Source organism: Dryas octopetala, chromosome 3 (assembly GCF_963921425.1).
Source record: "Dryas octopetala chromosome 3, drDryOcto1.1, whole genome shotgun sequence".
Classification (NCBI taxonomy): Eukaryota; Viridiplantae; Streptophyta; class Magnoliopsida; order Rosales; family Rosaceae; genus Dryas; species Dryas octopetala.
Genome location: NC_141368.1, coordinates 2331014 through 2347304, shown reverse-complemented (window position 1 = coordinate 2347304; position 16291 = coordinate 2331014). Strand labels below are relative to the sequence as shown.

The window sequence follows — 16291 nt, the reverse complement described above, 5'->3', positions numbered from 1 at the left end:
CCTTTCCCAAACCCAAAAGACTGGATGAGAGAGAGGCTTTAGGCTTATATCTTACTATCATCTATTCATCTCCATCACTCACTCACTTTACCCGCTTCTCTCATCCCCAAAGCCCATTCCGAGAAATGAGACATGGGCTTTTTCCGGCGACTCTTCGGCCCCAAAAGGCCCAACAACACGTCTTCGCTGACGGCCAAGGACAAGAAGAGGTGGAGCTTCGTCAAGGAAAGGACTACCTCCAGCTCTGCCTCTAACAACCTCCACGACGCCTCCACGTCAGCTGCTCAAGGATGGGGGGGTTTGGACGCCAACAAGCACGCCATAGCGGTAGCCGCGGCTACGGCTGCCGTCGCTGAGGCGGCTCTCGCTGCGGCTCATGCGGCGGCTGAGGTCGTCAGGCTCACTAATGGCGCCGGACCTGGGGGGAACTCGGCGCAAATTAGCCTACCCGTATCGGTGCCAGCTCACCTGAGCCGCCACCTTGCGGCCGTTAAGATACAGTCTACTTTCCGGAGATACCTGGTTAGTTGTTTTGAACTTCTTTTTTTCATTTCTGCCCCTGGGCTGTAGTTTAAAAGCCTTAAATTACCTTCCTGATACTTGTTACTTGATCGAATGCAAACAGTTAACAGTCTATGAAGGAATATAAATCATTTTTATTTATATTCTTTTTATTTTCTTCTTGCTCTGTTTTCTCGCTAATACTAATAAAGGAATATAAATCATTTTTGGATTTCTGAATTCAACCTTTGAAAATCACAATTGTGTCTTTTTCAAGAACATTTCTCTTCTCTGTTCAGACTGTTCTTGCAGCTCTTTTATTTTATAATTCAATTTCGAAGGGTTTTCTCGGGAAACAAACATGGGCTTGAGGCAGAGGGAACTGTTCCTGAAGCTTCATGAACATAGTTTTTCACAAAATAAATAAATTTAAAAAAACAAAAAACAAAAATAAGAAGTGCGCCGACACTGGTGTGGCCACTGGCCAGTTGATGTGTCATGTCAGAGTCGTCCGTGAGCAGTGATTCTCTGTGTTACCCACAGCATGTTTACTGTACTTGGACTCGTACGTGTAAAACTATGGTGTGGAGGGGCCCTTTGTATAAGGGTTATTTTGGTATTTTCATACTTGTTAAATTCGGAATTCAATGATGACGTGCACGCCAGTGATTGGAGAATTAGATTTACGATTAAATTGTGAAGGACAAACCCATCATTTCGTATAAATGTGACTTTGGTCTTCGGGAATGCACATTTGTAATTCCAGCTTGGCTGCTTGGGCCTATTTGCCTTATGATCGCTTCTTCTTACAGAAAAAACGAGTCCTACTTTCCTGCTTTTTTTTAGCTGTTCTTGTTCTACTTTTAAGATCAAATTCAAACTGAGTAGGGTATGATTTTTGTACTTTTACCCCTCATCCACCCTGTGGGCAATCTTCTTTTCACAATGAATAAGTTGGAATTTATTTTGGTGTAGCTTGTTGTGAGGGGCAAAAGACCAGTGGTCCTTGTCTTTTTGCTGTGCACATTAATTAAAAACCATTTGGAATGAGAACCTTATTTCCTAAAGTAGTGTACTAAATCAAGCACATTATATTGGTAGATCATGATTTCATCCACAAGCCTCTCCCTTTCTGAAAGTGGTATCCCAGTCTGTGCCATATAATTATAGATAAAGTAGATCATTGTAGTTGTTATGCACATGTTTCAATCATTCGATGTGTGCTTAATTATATGGGTTAATGTGGAGAAATATCGATGATGTGATTCTCTGAAAAATAGGCAAGGAGGGCCTTAAGGGCACTTAAGGCACTGGTGAAGCTGCAAGCATTGGTGAGAGGCCACATTGTGAGAAAGCAAACAGCAGACATGCTCCGGCGGATGCAGACACTGGTCCGGGTCCAAGCCCGAGCACGTGCAAGCCGCTCAATCATGTCAGAATCACCACATTCTAGCAGCAAATTGGATGGACCGTCAATATTGAAGGTATTTACTTCAATGTTTTTGTAGAATTTGATTAAGACCTTCCACCATATGATGTTTTTGTAGAATTTTTATTTTTTTTAATGGAATTTTCTTTAATTATTCAATCTCAAGACATTTTTTAACTTTAATTTCTTGAACAAGATTTCATAATCTCAAGGCATTCTAATAAAATTCCTCTGTTCCACCAAATCCAGAGATGTGGTTCAAATTCAAACGTAAGAGATGCCATAAATGTAGACAGAAGACGGCTGGCATCATGTTGGTTAGACCGATGGATGGAAGAAAGTGTATGGAACAGCCGCCGTAATGCATCACTGAGATATGAGGAAGCAGATGATGAGAAGGGTGACAAGACTCTTGAAGTAGATACTTGGAAGCCTCACTTGGGCTCCCACCGAAGAACCCAAGCCTTTCAAACAGCACAGCATGTTCTGTCTTCAGATCGTTACAATCAGAGTTTCATGACATTCAAATCTCCATCAAAACACATGACGAAAGAACGAAACCTGATTCCAAGTCAAGCTTCCATGGACGTCTTATCATTGAGGTCTTTGAAATACCCTATAGGAAAAGATGAGAACAGCCCACAAGCATTTTGTGCCTCATCTAGACCTGGAAGTAGTGCCAGAAGAGGTCAGTTCACGCCGGCAAGGAGTGAGTGCTCGTGGGGTTTGTTTAATGGGTATGCAGATTACCCTAACTACATGGCTAATACGGAATCTTTCCGAGCTAAGGTTAGGTCACAGAGTGCCCCAAGGCAAAGGCTAGAATTTGAGACAAAAAAGTTTGTTCAAGAGTTCTGGGATGCCCGAACTTGTTCAGATTTGGGTTTTGATGCTGACTTACGGAATGAAGCCTTTCTTGGCTCTAGCCGCTTTAATAGACTTGGGAGTGCCAATCGTAGGTGACATTGCATGTTCTTCAATTTCTATTAACTACTCCAATGTAATGGGGTATTGGGGTTGGCTTTTATTTATGATGCAATGTTTGCTGGTAATCAGAATATAGAGTGTTACCTATATAACTCAGAATATATAAGAAGACAAATCATATAAAGTGTTGTCACACAACTTGGGCTTGAACCATCTTTTTCACGGCTTTATAGGCGTATATAAGGCCTATTGCTGGGCCGGGCCGAGCCACCACAATTTTCAGCCTCATACCTACTTTTCGTGATCAATCTGGAACCACTTCCAATCACTTTTTAAGTTTTCTCAGCCCAAAAATAAGAAAAAAATCTTCTGCTATGGATTCAGGTATGTTTCTCAAAGTTATTGGAAGTTGTTCCTATCATGATATATATATATATATATCCTAATTTCACACGTAAATCAAATTATATAAATCCCCCTTTAGCTCAAAGTTGACTATTAAGGCCATCACTCAGTATGGTCCCCATCCCAAAAACTTCCCTCCCAAATTAAATAATTGACCTCCATTCACTACTTATATGATCGAATTAATGGATGTATATGAACACAAGTCATCGAGCTGTTCAATTTTTTGGTAGGAATCATTGCGTGAATGCCTATTTATGTGTCGTTGTATATTTGTATTATTCATTTTGTCTAAAATAAATAACTTTTGGTTAACAAATACGCTGTTAGTTAATAAATGGAGCCCCGGCCCACCTTCAAAAGGAATGAGCCTGTGCTCCGAAAATTCTTACATCGAACAATATATCAGAGCACCTCATAACAATGCTACTATGACAAGATAAATTCCATACGGAAATCCTAAGAAAGTAGTCAAATTTATACCAGAAATTAAATTAATAATTCTTATAATATTTTCATATAAGAAGGTTCTAAGAAAAAATAGTTAACAATGGACCTGAGCTCTCAATGGAGCAACAAAACATGCAAAAACGAAAATCATACCAACGGGTGGAAATAAAGACCTGACAAAACAAAATGGCTTGCCAACTTTAAATTATAGGAACTTAAAAAATGAACTAGAAGAAATTCAATCAAACAAGCAAAGGTTTTTAGTCATTTCTAATTCATTTTGGGTTCTACTGTCATACAAGCTTCAACCTGCGGGTCATGAGAAAAGAGTTCAAACATGCATATATTTCATTTTTTGGGAAAGAAAGTTGGTTACTCAGTTTCTTCTGCATGTTTTGTTTCTTTATCTGATTAGTTTTCTCTTTTGTTTTCAAGATGCCTTTTTTTTTGTATTGAATGCAACAATAAGAAGTTTGACTTTAAAAGCGCGATGAAGGCTCACCAGAAGAGCATTCACAGTGGGAGCCAGTATAAGAAGCAATGCGATACGTGTTGTAACAGCTTTAAAACAGTAGCTGAGTACGAGATACACAGAAAAATGAGGGGTGTAAAATAGTATTTGTCCTAGTTACACCCCTCCCTCTTGTGTATATCGTACTCAGCTACTGTTTTAAAGTTGTTGCAACACGTATCGCATTATTTCTTATACTGGCTCCTACTGTGAATGCTCTTCTGGTGAGCCTTCATCACGCTTTTAGAGTCAAATTTCCTATTGTTGCATTCAATACAGAAAAAATGCATCTTGAAAACAAAAAAGAAAAGAGAAAACTAATCAGATAGAATGGCAAAATATGCATAGAAACCGAGTAACCAACTTTCTTTTCCCAAAAAATGAAATATATGCATGTTTGAACTCTTTTCTCATGACCTGCAGGTTGAAGCTTGTATGAGAGTAGAACCCAAAATAAATTAGAAATGACTAAAAACCTTTGCTTGTTTGATTTAATGGTCTAACTGAATGCAGCTAGCGATAATGTGATTTCAATGTTTATATAGAAAATGTGATGATTTGTTTTGGAGATGATCACATGCAGTGGGAAAGGGACGGGAAAGTGACACAAAGACTGGTCAAAGAGTAATGATCACATGCGATATATATGTTGCCCCTCACATGCCAAACGGATGACACACTATCTCAAATTTTTGCAGCTAGAAAATTATCTAATCAATAATTAAGTATACGTTGAATCTTTGATCAATTAGTCGACTTCGGTGAGGGCTAATATGTGCCATTTGCTTTTATCTTCATTAATAACAAAAAAAAAAAAGTAGGAAAATAGGAGTAGTTTTAGAAGCCATCATATATCACCTAAAACAAGCATGTATGCCCAACAGCCCAGTTGGAAGTCTGTTCTACTTCTAGACTCCAGTCAAAGACGCGTATTGTACCAGACCAAGGTCAATTTTAAGTTGAATGACAAATTTTTCCTTCACAAGTGTCACCCAACATCATGTAAACTCCAAATTTATAGGAAAATACCAAAATAACCCCTATGTAAGTAATATGCATTATGCAAAGTACAAACTGCCCCCCAAGTACAGTAAACATGCTGTGGATATCACAGAGAATAACTTCTCTCGGACGAGTCCGACATGACACATCAACTGGCCACAGTCCACTTGTTATTTTTTGTTTCCTTTTGTGAAAAACTATGTTCATGAAGCTTCAGCAACAGTTCCTCTGCCTCAAACCCATACTAGTTTTGAAGATTCAGAAACTTTTCCACCCAATCTGAGAAAGAATAAAAAACAGTTAACAATACAACATTGAAAGATTAACTCCTCCCTGACTAAATTAGATTACATTAATCCAACACATAAGCCTTATATTATATATGACTTGACATAGGGTCTGGGCAGCGTCCTAATAATTAGAGTGCAATGGATTTTTTTTGCCAAAGTCATATATATAATCCTGGGGTTTTTTGAGATAATCCTGATTAAGTAATAAAGTCGAGTTTATATCAGTAATAAAGTGGGTACAATCCAAATTGGAGGTCCGCCAGGTCATTTCAAATAAAGTTTTGGGCTATGTGTTGAAAGGCTCTACAAAGGTTCAATTTTTTATGTCATATAGACATATACACCAAAATCAAAAGGTCCACGAGATTCCGCAAATTCTAGACTCACCCTGTGTGTGTTCTTACATTATAATAGCCTTTGTCCTAAATTAGTGGTGAATTTCCAAATATTTTTCAATTTAATTTTTATTAGCCTTCATTTCCAGCAAACATTGCTTCATAGTTCATAGTACTTGAACTGCTTGAACGTATCTGCAATTGTATCAATGCAAAACTTATGAGGCAGTGTTTGCTGGTAATCAGAATATAAGGTGTTACCTATATAACTTAGAATATATAAGAAGATAAATCATATAAATTATAAAGTGTTGTCAGTTGTCACAGAACTTGGGCTTGAACCCTCTTTTCACGGCTTTATAAGCATAGAGCCCTCTTTTTCCGTAAGGCCTATTGCTGGGCCGGGCCGGGCCACCACAATTTTCGATGAAGACTAAGTCGGTCTCTATTTCCTATAGGTTTCAGGACTAGGGCTACCGTGGGTCGTGCTTATAAAAAGAGTAATCAGTTTCATAATGTTAATGAAGATCATCAGTCTCCTCATTATGGGACTACGTACAAGAATCATATATAAATAATCGAGTCAAATTTCTTTTATTTTAGCCTCATACCTTGTTTTCGTGATCAATCTGGAACTACTTCCAATCACCTTTTAAGTTTTCCCAGCCGAAAAATAAGAAAAAAAATCTTCTTCGATCTGCTATGGATTCAGGTATGTTTCTCAAAGTTATTGCAAGTTGTACCTATCATAATATATATATATATCCTAATTTCACACGTAAATCAAATTATATAAATATTAATCCCGCTTTAGCTCAAAGTTGTTTCTCAAATATATACTCAAATTATATATGTTCAATACGTACTCTAATTCTTAGAACCCTGCATGTTGCGTCATATATATATAATATAGGGCCCCTGCATTCTTTATTTAATTTCTCTCACCGGCCCTTCAGCCTTCACTCTTGAATTCTGATTGACTTCACCGTTACATGATTATTTAGCTAGTAAAGCATTGGATTAATATAGTCTATTTTAGTTTGGGGGTAGAATTATTCTTTTAATACTTGTATGCGAAAGTACATGGTTTGTTTCCAAGCATTTGTTTATGCGGGACCTTTGGTAATTATTGATGTAGTTGCCTTTTAATTTACAGGGTCTGTAGAGTGTAAAAGATGTGTACTTGTGGGCGAATGAATTATAGATTTATAGGAGTGTTGGAAATTGAAGCTCCCAAAAAGTCAGATTTCAAGAAAATGAGCAAATAAGATTGGATGCATATATTTCTGCTAGCCAGTGCCAATCTTACAAACATATATGCATGCATGCATGGCATTATTTATAAAGGGTGGTCGATCAGGGGTTTTAATTAAATGTCTTTTTTGGTTAATTTTTGGGATGCCACCAAAATGTATAGACAAACGATTTACAACTTTAGAATTGGCTAATAATTAAGTCTCTCTTCAGCTTAATTGTGGGGCCATGAAGACAGTGCACCAGATATCCAACCTAGTCTAGCGCAAAATATAATCATTTCTTTCAACTAATTGTGTTGGTTAGACGGTTTAAAGATTAATTAGTTATCTCTTGTACAAGTCACAGAGTAAATTTTAAGATTGGTCTTAAGCTATATGAGCCTCTATATATATATATGGTTCTCATATAATAACAATTAACCTACACATTATGAGTAATCAGTTTCATTTTTCTTAACGCTTCACAATGATCACTATGAAGAACTTCTTTTATCAATTAATGCAAATAAATGTTTCTCTAATTAATACCATTTATCAAATCTTTTTTTTTTTTTCTTGATCGACTATGTTTCTTTAACATCCTTTTAATTTGTTCAGATGGAAGCCAAACCATGTAAACCAAATGGAAGGCAAACTATATAAAGTGTACGTGTTACTTCTTTATAGAAAAAAGGCAAACCATATAAAATTTAACCTATAACTCAGATATATAAGAAGACAAATCATATGGTGTTACTATGAAAAAGTTAATGGACATTTAAGTTTAGAGAAAATAACGTCCATATGTGATATGTCCAGCTTTGACTGATTTTGACTGATTTTGGTAAATGGATTATGGATAAAACCATAGTATCATTTTATATATTATATGAGGTTTAAAATCATGTTCTACGGTCAAACAGTAGGAGGAAAGGTTAGCTGAGTCACAAAGAAGGTAGATCCAATTTGGTAAGACACATAGGGTGCACTACCTATCACTTAGTATGGTCCCCATCCCAAAACTTGTCTCCATCTCTTGTAGAGGGTTTCAATTTTCATGCAAGAGATTGTGATGTAATGTGCTAATCATGATTCATCATCACTGTATTTTTGGCAAATAATAATTATTTACTACTGTAATTACACTCAACTACTAAATATATAAATTATTTATTATGCATGTGTAGAAATTTTAAATTTTCTTTCAAGTTTTTGGTGCTAAAAGTACATACTTGCTTATGATCTCTGAATCTTTTGCCTTGCAATCCGTTGAGGGCACCAGCAATAATCATGCTTTTGCAATTATTTTCAAATTTTCATGAAGGAAAATGCATTAATAGAGATAAGGTAAATGTATCCTCAATGAATAAAGGTTTAATTTCATGGCAATAACAACTTTCTCAGGTAGAAACAACAAAAAAGTTTTATCACATTTTTTTTATATCAATTATAAATCTAAAATTCAAACAAAAAATTAAGTTGTTTTTAGATGTATATAAATATTTGATAAAAAAAATAGTTATGGGACCACCTATAGGCTATAGCATAGGCCACTCATGACAGTACTTCAAGTTCAACTTTTTCTATTTATATATTTTCCTTTCTCTACTCCTTTTTTTTTTTTTTTTTTTTTCCAAAATAGGGCCTTAATGTTGGTTCCAACAGTCCTATCTTGACTAGCTGTTTCCTGTTGCTTTGAGTATTTGTTTGTTCTTTTACTTTTTACCAAGAAATTCCAATGTCTATCTCAAATCCTAGTGTAATATAAATTAGTAGGAATTTAATCTAGTTAATATCGAGGTCAAGGACCAAATTAATTGTGTCCAAATTATATAGAAGGCCAGTGTTGTGTTCAAATTATTATGTTGTATCACTTCGATCACTTTATTTGGTTTTCATAAATTGCCTATTAATTGGTCAAAAATGAAGAAATCAGTGTATGTATGGCTATCACTTACGCTACCCTTTTGCCCAGTTGTGGGCTTTATGGCATTCTCTTACATTAATCCATCATGACCCTTCACATGCATATAGGTTTAGACCATGTAGACTGTAGAGGTTTTCCATTAATGGCCATGTAGGTTTAGGCCATCATAACCCTTCGTTTTTTATTTAAAAGAGAGGAACAATATATGGATACATTAATGTGCCAGGGTTGGGCATCAAAACAGAGAAAATTCATGTTCTTGGTTTGCTTAACAGGAGCAGGTCGGGCCTAGGCCCCTACTTACTCGATCTCATGTCCCATCAAATCCCTATCCCAACCCAAGTGCAAAAAACAAAAAGTAGATTATATATGAATATGACCCCAAGAAATTATATCATGATTATATGACTAATAAACTCAATTAATTAGGTTTGCACTAGGGTGATGCCGTGATGGTAATAACCAAATGTTAACTTTGAATGAGACATACATTAAGATATAAATATATGCTCACTACTCAGTATATATACTTATGCATGTGATACACTACGGATAGAAGGTTTTCTCTCTAGGGTAGCAGGTTTGAGAGTTAGCCGCCGCCACCCCCTTTTCCCCTTTCCCCTGCCCTCCCTCTTCTGCTGTCACTCCACTGCCCCCAGCCCCTCACACGCCGACCCTCCCTCTCACCTACCTCCCTTCGTTTCTATATTTTGCTTTATCTTTCCTTGACTAGACCCTGCATTTTTCTCTGAAATTTTTCCTGCAATGAAAGTATCATTTCGACCAAAAAATTAAAAGAGGGTGTGGACTCCATCTCTTTTAATAACTTTGTTTACAAATATATAGTTTCAGGTTGAATATGGATGTGGTGTATGTGTGCATCCACTGTAACAGACAGATTCGAACAGCCACCAACAAGAAGGACCATCAAGATGCCAAGCACAAAAGGCCATATGTGCACGGAGGAATGTCAAGGACTCCGCCGAGTCTAGCGCTGATTTGTTGCCTGTGATGTATAAATAATAATTTTTAGAGAGCACTAGCCTTTTGTGCTTGGCATCCTGATGCTCTTTTATGTCGGTGGCCGTTCGAATCTGCCTGTCACAGTGGATGCACACATACACCACATTCATATTCAACCTGAAACTATATATTTGTAAACAAAAGTTATTAAAAAAGATGGAGTCTACACCCTCTTTTATTGGCTTTTGTGCATGGAGCAGTGTCAAGGACCCCGCCGAGTCTAGCGCTGATTCGTTGTCTGTGATGTATAAATAATAATTTTTAGAGAGCACTAAACTCTTATCCCCTTCTTAATTAGTTAATTAAACAAGGCCTTGTTAATTAAGCAAGGCAGTGACTCTTTTGGTATTAAATTAGTACATATATGATATATTGCGTTTGGTTTTTTAAAATTTCATATACTGCGTTTGGCATGCTGCCCGTATGAATGTATGCATGTATATGTATGTGGGTTTGTATGTATGTATGTATGTATGTCTGTATATATGTATATATGCCTCGTATCACAAATTCGCAATCAGAGAATCAGTAGATCCCACAGTTTCATTAGTAAGCGAATCATAAGTGTTGTCACAGAACCTGGGCTTGAACCATCTCTTTCACGGCTTTATAGGCATATAGCCCCTTTTTTCCCTGCAATCCTACCTTTCCGAGGACAACAAAAAAAAAAAATCCTTTTCCTACTCATTATGGGACTGCGTACAAGAATCATATATAAATAACCGAGTGCAGTTTCTTTTATTCAGATTTCCATCAGCCCAAGACTTGACTCTCCCTCCTCTTCTCTGCATCCAGGCCCATTCGTTTAATTAGCCCAACTCATTGGATGCTGCACCAAGATGTAAAACATGATTAGACAAGTGGACAAAAGGAGTGGGTGCTAATTAACTATGAAGGCATTTGGGTGTGACAGTGTGTGAGAGAGTAATTATAACTTACGAGTTGCAATCAGTATTAGGATCGATGTTGAAACCCAAAGAGACTTGACAAAAGTCTGGCAAAGTAGCAATAGCATAGGCATTTGGGTTGTATGTGGAAATGAGGCCCATCAAGCATCTACATGCAAATCTCCGATTTTCAATGGTGTCAGCAATAACTTTCAAACTGGCCATGGCATTGCAGCATGGAGACCCCGGAAAGGGGTCTGGTGTCCCGTACGTGATAAATGTGTAGCAAGTTGAGACCAACGCGGTCACCGCCGAGCACTCTACGGTGCTAGACACCAATGCCACCGTCCACGATGACAACATCAACACTCCGATCATCATTTTATGGCTCCCCATTTTGCAAAATTCCATCAATTAACCTCCACCTCCCCCAACTAGTTTGGTACGCAAGCACAACAACATTTTTTTATACTGCGGGTAACGTTGGGTTGGTGTAAAATAAAAAACGTGTGGTCTTCATGAAGGTTGAATGAGTCTCTTAGCCATACTGAGCAGGCCTAGCTAATAGTATTATTATATCAAAATATATTAGGGAAAGTCTTGCCATCAAGGTGTCGTGGTGTAGTTGGTTATCACGTCAGTCTAACACACTGAAGGTCTCCGGTTCGAGTCCGGGCGACGCCAGTGTTTATTAGTTTTTTATTCTTCTTCATTTTAGGCTTTTAGCTCACAAACATAAACAGGGATGGGGGGTTTTTTTTTTGTGTTTTTGGTTCCTACTCTGAGGATGTCTCTTCTTTGTTTAGATTTTTTGTTTTTCCTAATAGAAAACAAACAGGTACTGAACTCAACTTTGATAATCGAGCCAATATAATATAGCAGTATATAAAATATGGCATAAATTTCAATATCCAATCCAAAACAAATACAACATTACCCTGATATCCTGAGCAGGCCATGATGTAGGTAAAGCAAACCAGTTTCTAAAACAACTAAGCATTTACATAGGAGAAAAAGAAAACCCCATATGGCTTCACCCAAATAAAAGAGAAGTCTCTGCTAAGAATCTTTAATTTTCTTCACAATCCCATCTAGATGTGGGTACACAACTGAGGTAGTGACACCAATGGCAATGGTCATTCCCATTCTCCCCCCGGAACAGCATCACCAATGCAACTGTCAACCTGCATGTATGGTTGAATAACAAGGCTTTCAAAATAACTCCAACCATTTGAAAGAAAACTCATTTCGTTATGTCTTTCCTGATTTTCCATAACATGAAAATGGGCCACAGCCTAGTTGATCTTTTAGATAAATAACTTAAATTTATTCCATTTTCTTGGGGTTCCAAAACCATATCAGTTGTGACCATGACAAACTCTTTTAAGTGTTAAAGAGATAGTAACTTACCCAACAATCAGCAGAACAGCAGAAAGAAGCCATAACACATATTGGTAAGCCTTGTATCTGGTCTTGACAATGGCACCGGCAGGAAGATTGTGCTGCTCTAACCACCCGAACTGAGGACGGGGCATCAAGACAAACCCAATGAGCAATCCTGTTAGAAACCCACCAATGTGGGCAAAATTATCTATGTGTGGCAAAATTCCAAGGCCAAGGTTGATGACAATGATGACCAGAAGAGTGAGAAGAGCTGCAACCTGTGGAAGCAAATAAAGCTAAAGTCAACGAGGAAATCGAATATTGAATTTGATTCTACCATAATGCTCATACTGTTAGTCATTATACGATAATGACTAACAATATCAGCACTTTCCTTTTCTAGCACTTTACAGAGTTGAAAGGGGAGAGCATTTCTTACCTTGTTGGTATAAATAGTCCAATTAGTAATTAGTTCTGAAAGCATTGCTCCAAGAAGCCCAAAGAGAGCACCAGAGGCACCAACAGAGATGTTCTTTCGAATAAAAAGGGAGGAAAGTATGCTCCCACCGAATCCAGATAAAAGGTATATAACTCCAATTCGCACTGCGAAATTATAACAACTATTGAGTCCAGTAGTAGTGCTTCCAATCGAATTGGAAATAATGAGATTCTCTTTCATCCTCCCTCCCACACACACACACACACACACACTCTCAAAAGATAATGATAGTCAAAATAATACTAAGCTTTACCAAACCCAAATTGCTGCTCTAGGCGAATTCCAATGAGGACCAGGCTCAGCATGTTAGCAAGCAGATGAATTAAGCCAGCATGCAACCAAATACAAGTGGCAAGCCTCCATCCTTGATGCCTATGCACAACTTTAGTCCCCTCCAGAGCTCCTAACTTCTCCAATCTTCGAAAGTGGGAAAAGATTATTTATTATTATAGCTGCATGAGGTTTGAGGGAGAGGGGGCAGGAATGAAAACACTAAAGTAGCTCAATTGAAAACATAACAGAGTTTTCAGAGAATAATAGAAAACTTGGTTGCATTAGTTACAAACTTCAAAACAACCAACTCTGAAAATAGATGTAGTTGGTACTTGGTCAGTTACTCATTGGAAGAACCAAGTAGTTCAGATAACAGTATAACACTAGTAATAAATCTATAAACTTCTAGTAAAAAAGCAGGACATTTTAAATGTTGGAAAGATTGTCAGTTAGCTTTCACAAGCACTATGTTGAGTATCCAATGGCTGCACTTTTGAGACAAAAAACTTTCACCTCATAAAGTTTGCTACAACTCCCTACAAGGCTAACCCTAGAAGCGTTGTACTTCTTTTCTTAGGGTCTTCTCAGTATTGAAACTAAATATGCCTCTTCAAAAGGGCAGTCTGCCTAAGACAAACCAACAAACAAAACCAACCTAGGAGCTCCCTCTGCTTATATATATGCAGTAACCGGACTTAGTAATTTGTCTTAGACAATCAGTCATAATCAGCTGGATATATAAAATGAAACACACGAAATATATAAAGGAAACAGCGTGGCACTCATATCGTTAGCTCGTTTCACAATCAGAAGATCACCTAGTTTCACTAGGAAGCTAATGTAGTAACCACACTTCCAACTCAATTCCTAGTAAGCTACTAAGCCGAAAGCCTGAAACATGAAGTAAGAATTTCAAAGGCTGAAAAAACTATAAAGTAACTATAAACTAAAATTTTGAAGAAATTTTACTAACTTAAACGTGTGTGTATATATAACCACCGAATTTTCACCCAAACCAATCAAAACACAAATGTCCCAGATTCTCGTAAGGTTTTCCCGAGCCATTCCATATTTTTGTTACATCGAGTCATTCAATTTCAGGCAAACTTAAAAGAGCAAATACCAAATTTGAAACTTGCGTATATATGCATCTACCAAATTAACCACAATCCACAATCATATCAAATGAATCAAAAAGAGAGCAGTACCAAATTTGGAAAAACCAACAAACAACAAAGGAAAAATTGGAAAGTGGGTATGAAAGAAAACCAAGGATCTTACGTGGAAGAAGAAGGGCCAAAGAGAGGGTTCTCCTTCAAAGGTTGAAACGAGAACCTCCCAAGAAACCTCAACTCACACTTGCCCTCAACCCCAGAATTGTGCTTGGGACAATTATTCACGTACATGATCACAAGGAACACAGCAATATTAGCCACAACAAAGATGGGTACCAACCAAGAAGTCCATTGGGTCTCTCTGTCCTCTATCACATACGAAGACGATGGGTAGCTTGCACTTGCTCTGTCTTTCACTCCTCTGTTCTCTACATCTTCAGCTTCAACAGGCATTTTGTTTGTTTGTGGTGCTTTCTCTCACAAACTACTTCTCCCTCTAGAAAATTAGCAATTTTGGGAGCTGAGCTGAGTTGGGGCTGCCTCAAAGCTTTGTGTACTTGCTTTAATGGAGTTGGTGGAAGGTTTTAATGGAATGCACAAAGAAAGTGGGTTGAGCATATTTTTTCAGGTTTCTAACTGTCACAGTCCCCATGATGGTGTTGCATAAGCTAGTACTGCACATGCATAAGTTTTGGGCCAATAAATCCTCTCCACGTCAATAGATCACGTGCTATGTCACGTGGTCTTCTCACTATGCTTGGAATGATTGGCCTATTAGGCGCGGGAGGGTAAGCCGTGCCACACTGGATCGCTGCTACTCTACGCTTACTCTCTTTAAACTTTAGTTGCTTCTAACGCGGTTTAAACTTTAAACTTTAAACCGGATTAGACCAAACAAAAAATTAGAGCAAAGTTGTCCATTAGTTCTCCCATAAAAATAGAAACACTTATAAAAGAAGATAATCACATATTGTAATTCATGTTAATTAAAAAAGTCATAAGAACATATAATTTTAGTAAAAAACATAATCTAATATGAGTATAGAACTCACGATTAGAATTCAATTATCATTTATTTTTTATATAAAAGAATAGAGAAACTTCAAGAATAGTTAGTTTGTAGTTTGAAGTTGCAACTTGCAAGGCAAGAGTAGTTTTGGGCTCTAATATTTTGAAGCAATATTCATAATAGAATACAATAAACAAAAGACAAAATCTCCTCTCAAAAGATAATGCATTATTTATGTTTTCTTAACTTGGAAACTGCTATGGCAATATAAATATCACATAGAAACTCATTAAGTAGAGGGTTTGGCTTGTTTTTATGTTGATTAATTAAAAGAGCATCACTTTTGTTTTTTATTTGGCACCTAATGCACTACAACATTATTATATGCTCTATGTGAAATTTGTGCAAAATCAATGATCGAATTTGATTATTTATTGTTTCAATATTCTTCTTACCATATATACATATGCTCTTGCTTGCAAAATGGTCTCATCTCATCAAATCAAACCATTAGCTGATTCTAAAGTTGAACTTTATTCTTTACCCTTAACAGTTAACACATCAAAATTAGCAACTACATGCTTGAACTTTCTATTTTTAAGAATCACCGTCCAAATTTAGTGGATTGAACTTTAAGGGTCATAATTGTCAACTTTTTCTTCATCTTCTTCCGAAGCTTGTAGAAAGGGTAGGATGACTTCATATTTTGATACGTGTGGGCTTTATAATTTGTTTTCTTTCTTTTTTGATTTTTCTGAAGACTTTTTTGGGCTTTCTTGGCCATTTCTTGTAAAGGGTTCACAGACATGAAAGTTCTAATCATTCTAAACTTGATTTTACTTTCAAGCATTTTAATCAATTGTCAGCAGATGGTATGTCCAAATCTATCATTATCATGACCCATACGGGCCATACCATCATTATCTACTATTAATTCTCTCAAAGTGAAGAGGAACTTGTGATTTATGAGGAGGTCAAACATTACTTTATTTCTCCAAGAGAAAATGAAGGCATCTGTCACTCTTTTATTTAATTCTCGAGCTTCAACAAGTCCATGAAAGAATAAAGAATTGCTCGACAAGAAAACATG

The 16291-nt window shown here is 37.0% G+C and overlaps 3 protein-coding genes and 1 non-coding gene across 4 annotated transcripts; 2 read left to right on the top strand and 2 right to left on the bottom strand.

Moving 5' to 3' along the window:
* The first annotated feature begins 33 nt into the window (after window positions 1-33).
* LOC147289464 (protein IQ-DOMAIN 23-like) lies at window positions 34-3067 on the top strand. Its single transcript, XM_086236318.1, has 3 exons — window positions 34-522; window positions 1782-1985; window positions 2180-3067. The coding sequence occupies exons 1-3, from the start codon at window positions 133-135 to the stop codon at window positions 2891-2893; spliced, it is 1308 nt and encodes a 435-aa protein (XP_086092444.1). The 5' UTR covers window positions 34-132; the 3' UTR covers window positions 2894-3067.
* Window positions 3068-10854: 7787 nt separating this feature from the next.
* Window positions 10855-11333, bottom strand: LOC147289463 (Bifunctional inhibitor/lipid-transfer protein/seed storage 2S albumin superfamily protein). The gene is made up of 2 exons (XM_086234816.1): window positions 10975-11333; window positions 10855-10864 (listed from the first exon to the last, which is right to left on the bottom strand). Exons 1-2 carry the CDS (start codon window positions 11331-11333, stop codon window positions 10855-10857), a joined length of 369 nt encoding a protein of 122 aa, XP_086090942.1.
* A 199-nt stretch (window positions 11334-11532) lies between these two features.
* Window positions 11533-11606, top strand: TRNAV-AAC (transfer RNA valine (anticodon AAC)). Its single transcript has one exon. It is a non-coding gene; the product is annotated as a tRNA-Val (tRNA).
* A 209-nt stretch (window positions 11607-11815) lies between these two features.
* On the bottom strand, window positions 11816-14776 carry RBL3 (RHOMBOID-like protein 3). Its single transcript, XM_086235277.1, has 5 exons — window positions 14359-14776; window positions 13058-13221; window positions 12745-12908; window positions 12333-12583; window positions 11816-12106 (listed from the first exon to the last, which is right to left on the bottom strand). Exons 1-5 carry the CDS (start codon window positions 14643-14645, stop codon window positions 11992-11994), a joined length of 981 nt encoding a protein of 326 aa, XP_086091403.1. The 5' UTR covers window positions 14646-14776; the 3' UTR covers window positions 11816-11991.
* Between the last annotated feature and the right edge of the window lie 1515 nt (window positions 14777-16291).

Bases quoted from the DNA above. Each gene is read 5' to 3' on its own strand.
- LOC147289464 (XM_086236318.1), top strand. From the start codon at position 133: ATGGGCTTTTTCCGGCGACTCTTCGGCCCCAAAAGGCCCAACAACACG. The intron at 523-1,781 runs GTTAGTTGTTTT...TCTGAAAAATAG, and splicing joins CTACTTTCCGGAGATACCTG to GCAAGGAGGGCCTTAAGGGC. The intron at 1,986-2,179 runs GTATTTACTTCA...CACCAAATCCAG, and splicing joins ATGGACCGTCAATATTGAAG to AGATGTGGTTCAAATTCAAA.
- LOC147289463 (XM_086234816.1), bottom strand. From the start codon at position 11,333: ATGGAATTTTGCAAAATGGGGAGCCATAAAATGATGATCGGAGTGTTG.
- RBL3 (XM_086235277.1), bottom strand. From the start codon at position 14,645: ATGCCTGTTGAAGCTGAAGATGTAGAGAACAGAGGAGTGAAAGACAGA. The intron at 12,584-12,744 runs GTAAGAAATGCT...TTGCTTCCACAG, and splicing joins GGACTATTTATACCAACAAG to GTTGCAGCTCTTCTCACTCT. The intron at 12,107-12,332 runs GTAAGTTACTAT...CCATACATGCAG, and splicing joins GCTGTTCTGCTGATTGTTGG to GTTGACAGTTGCATTGGTGA.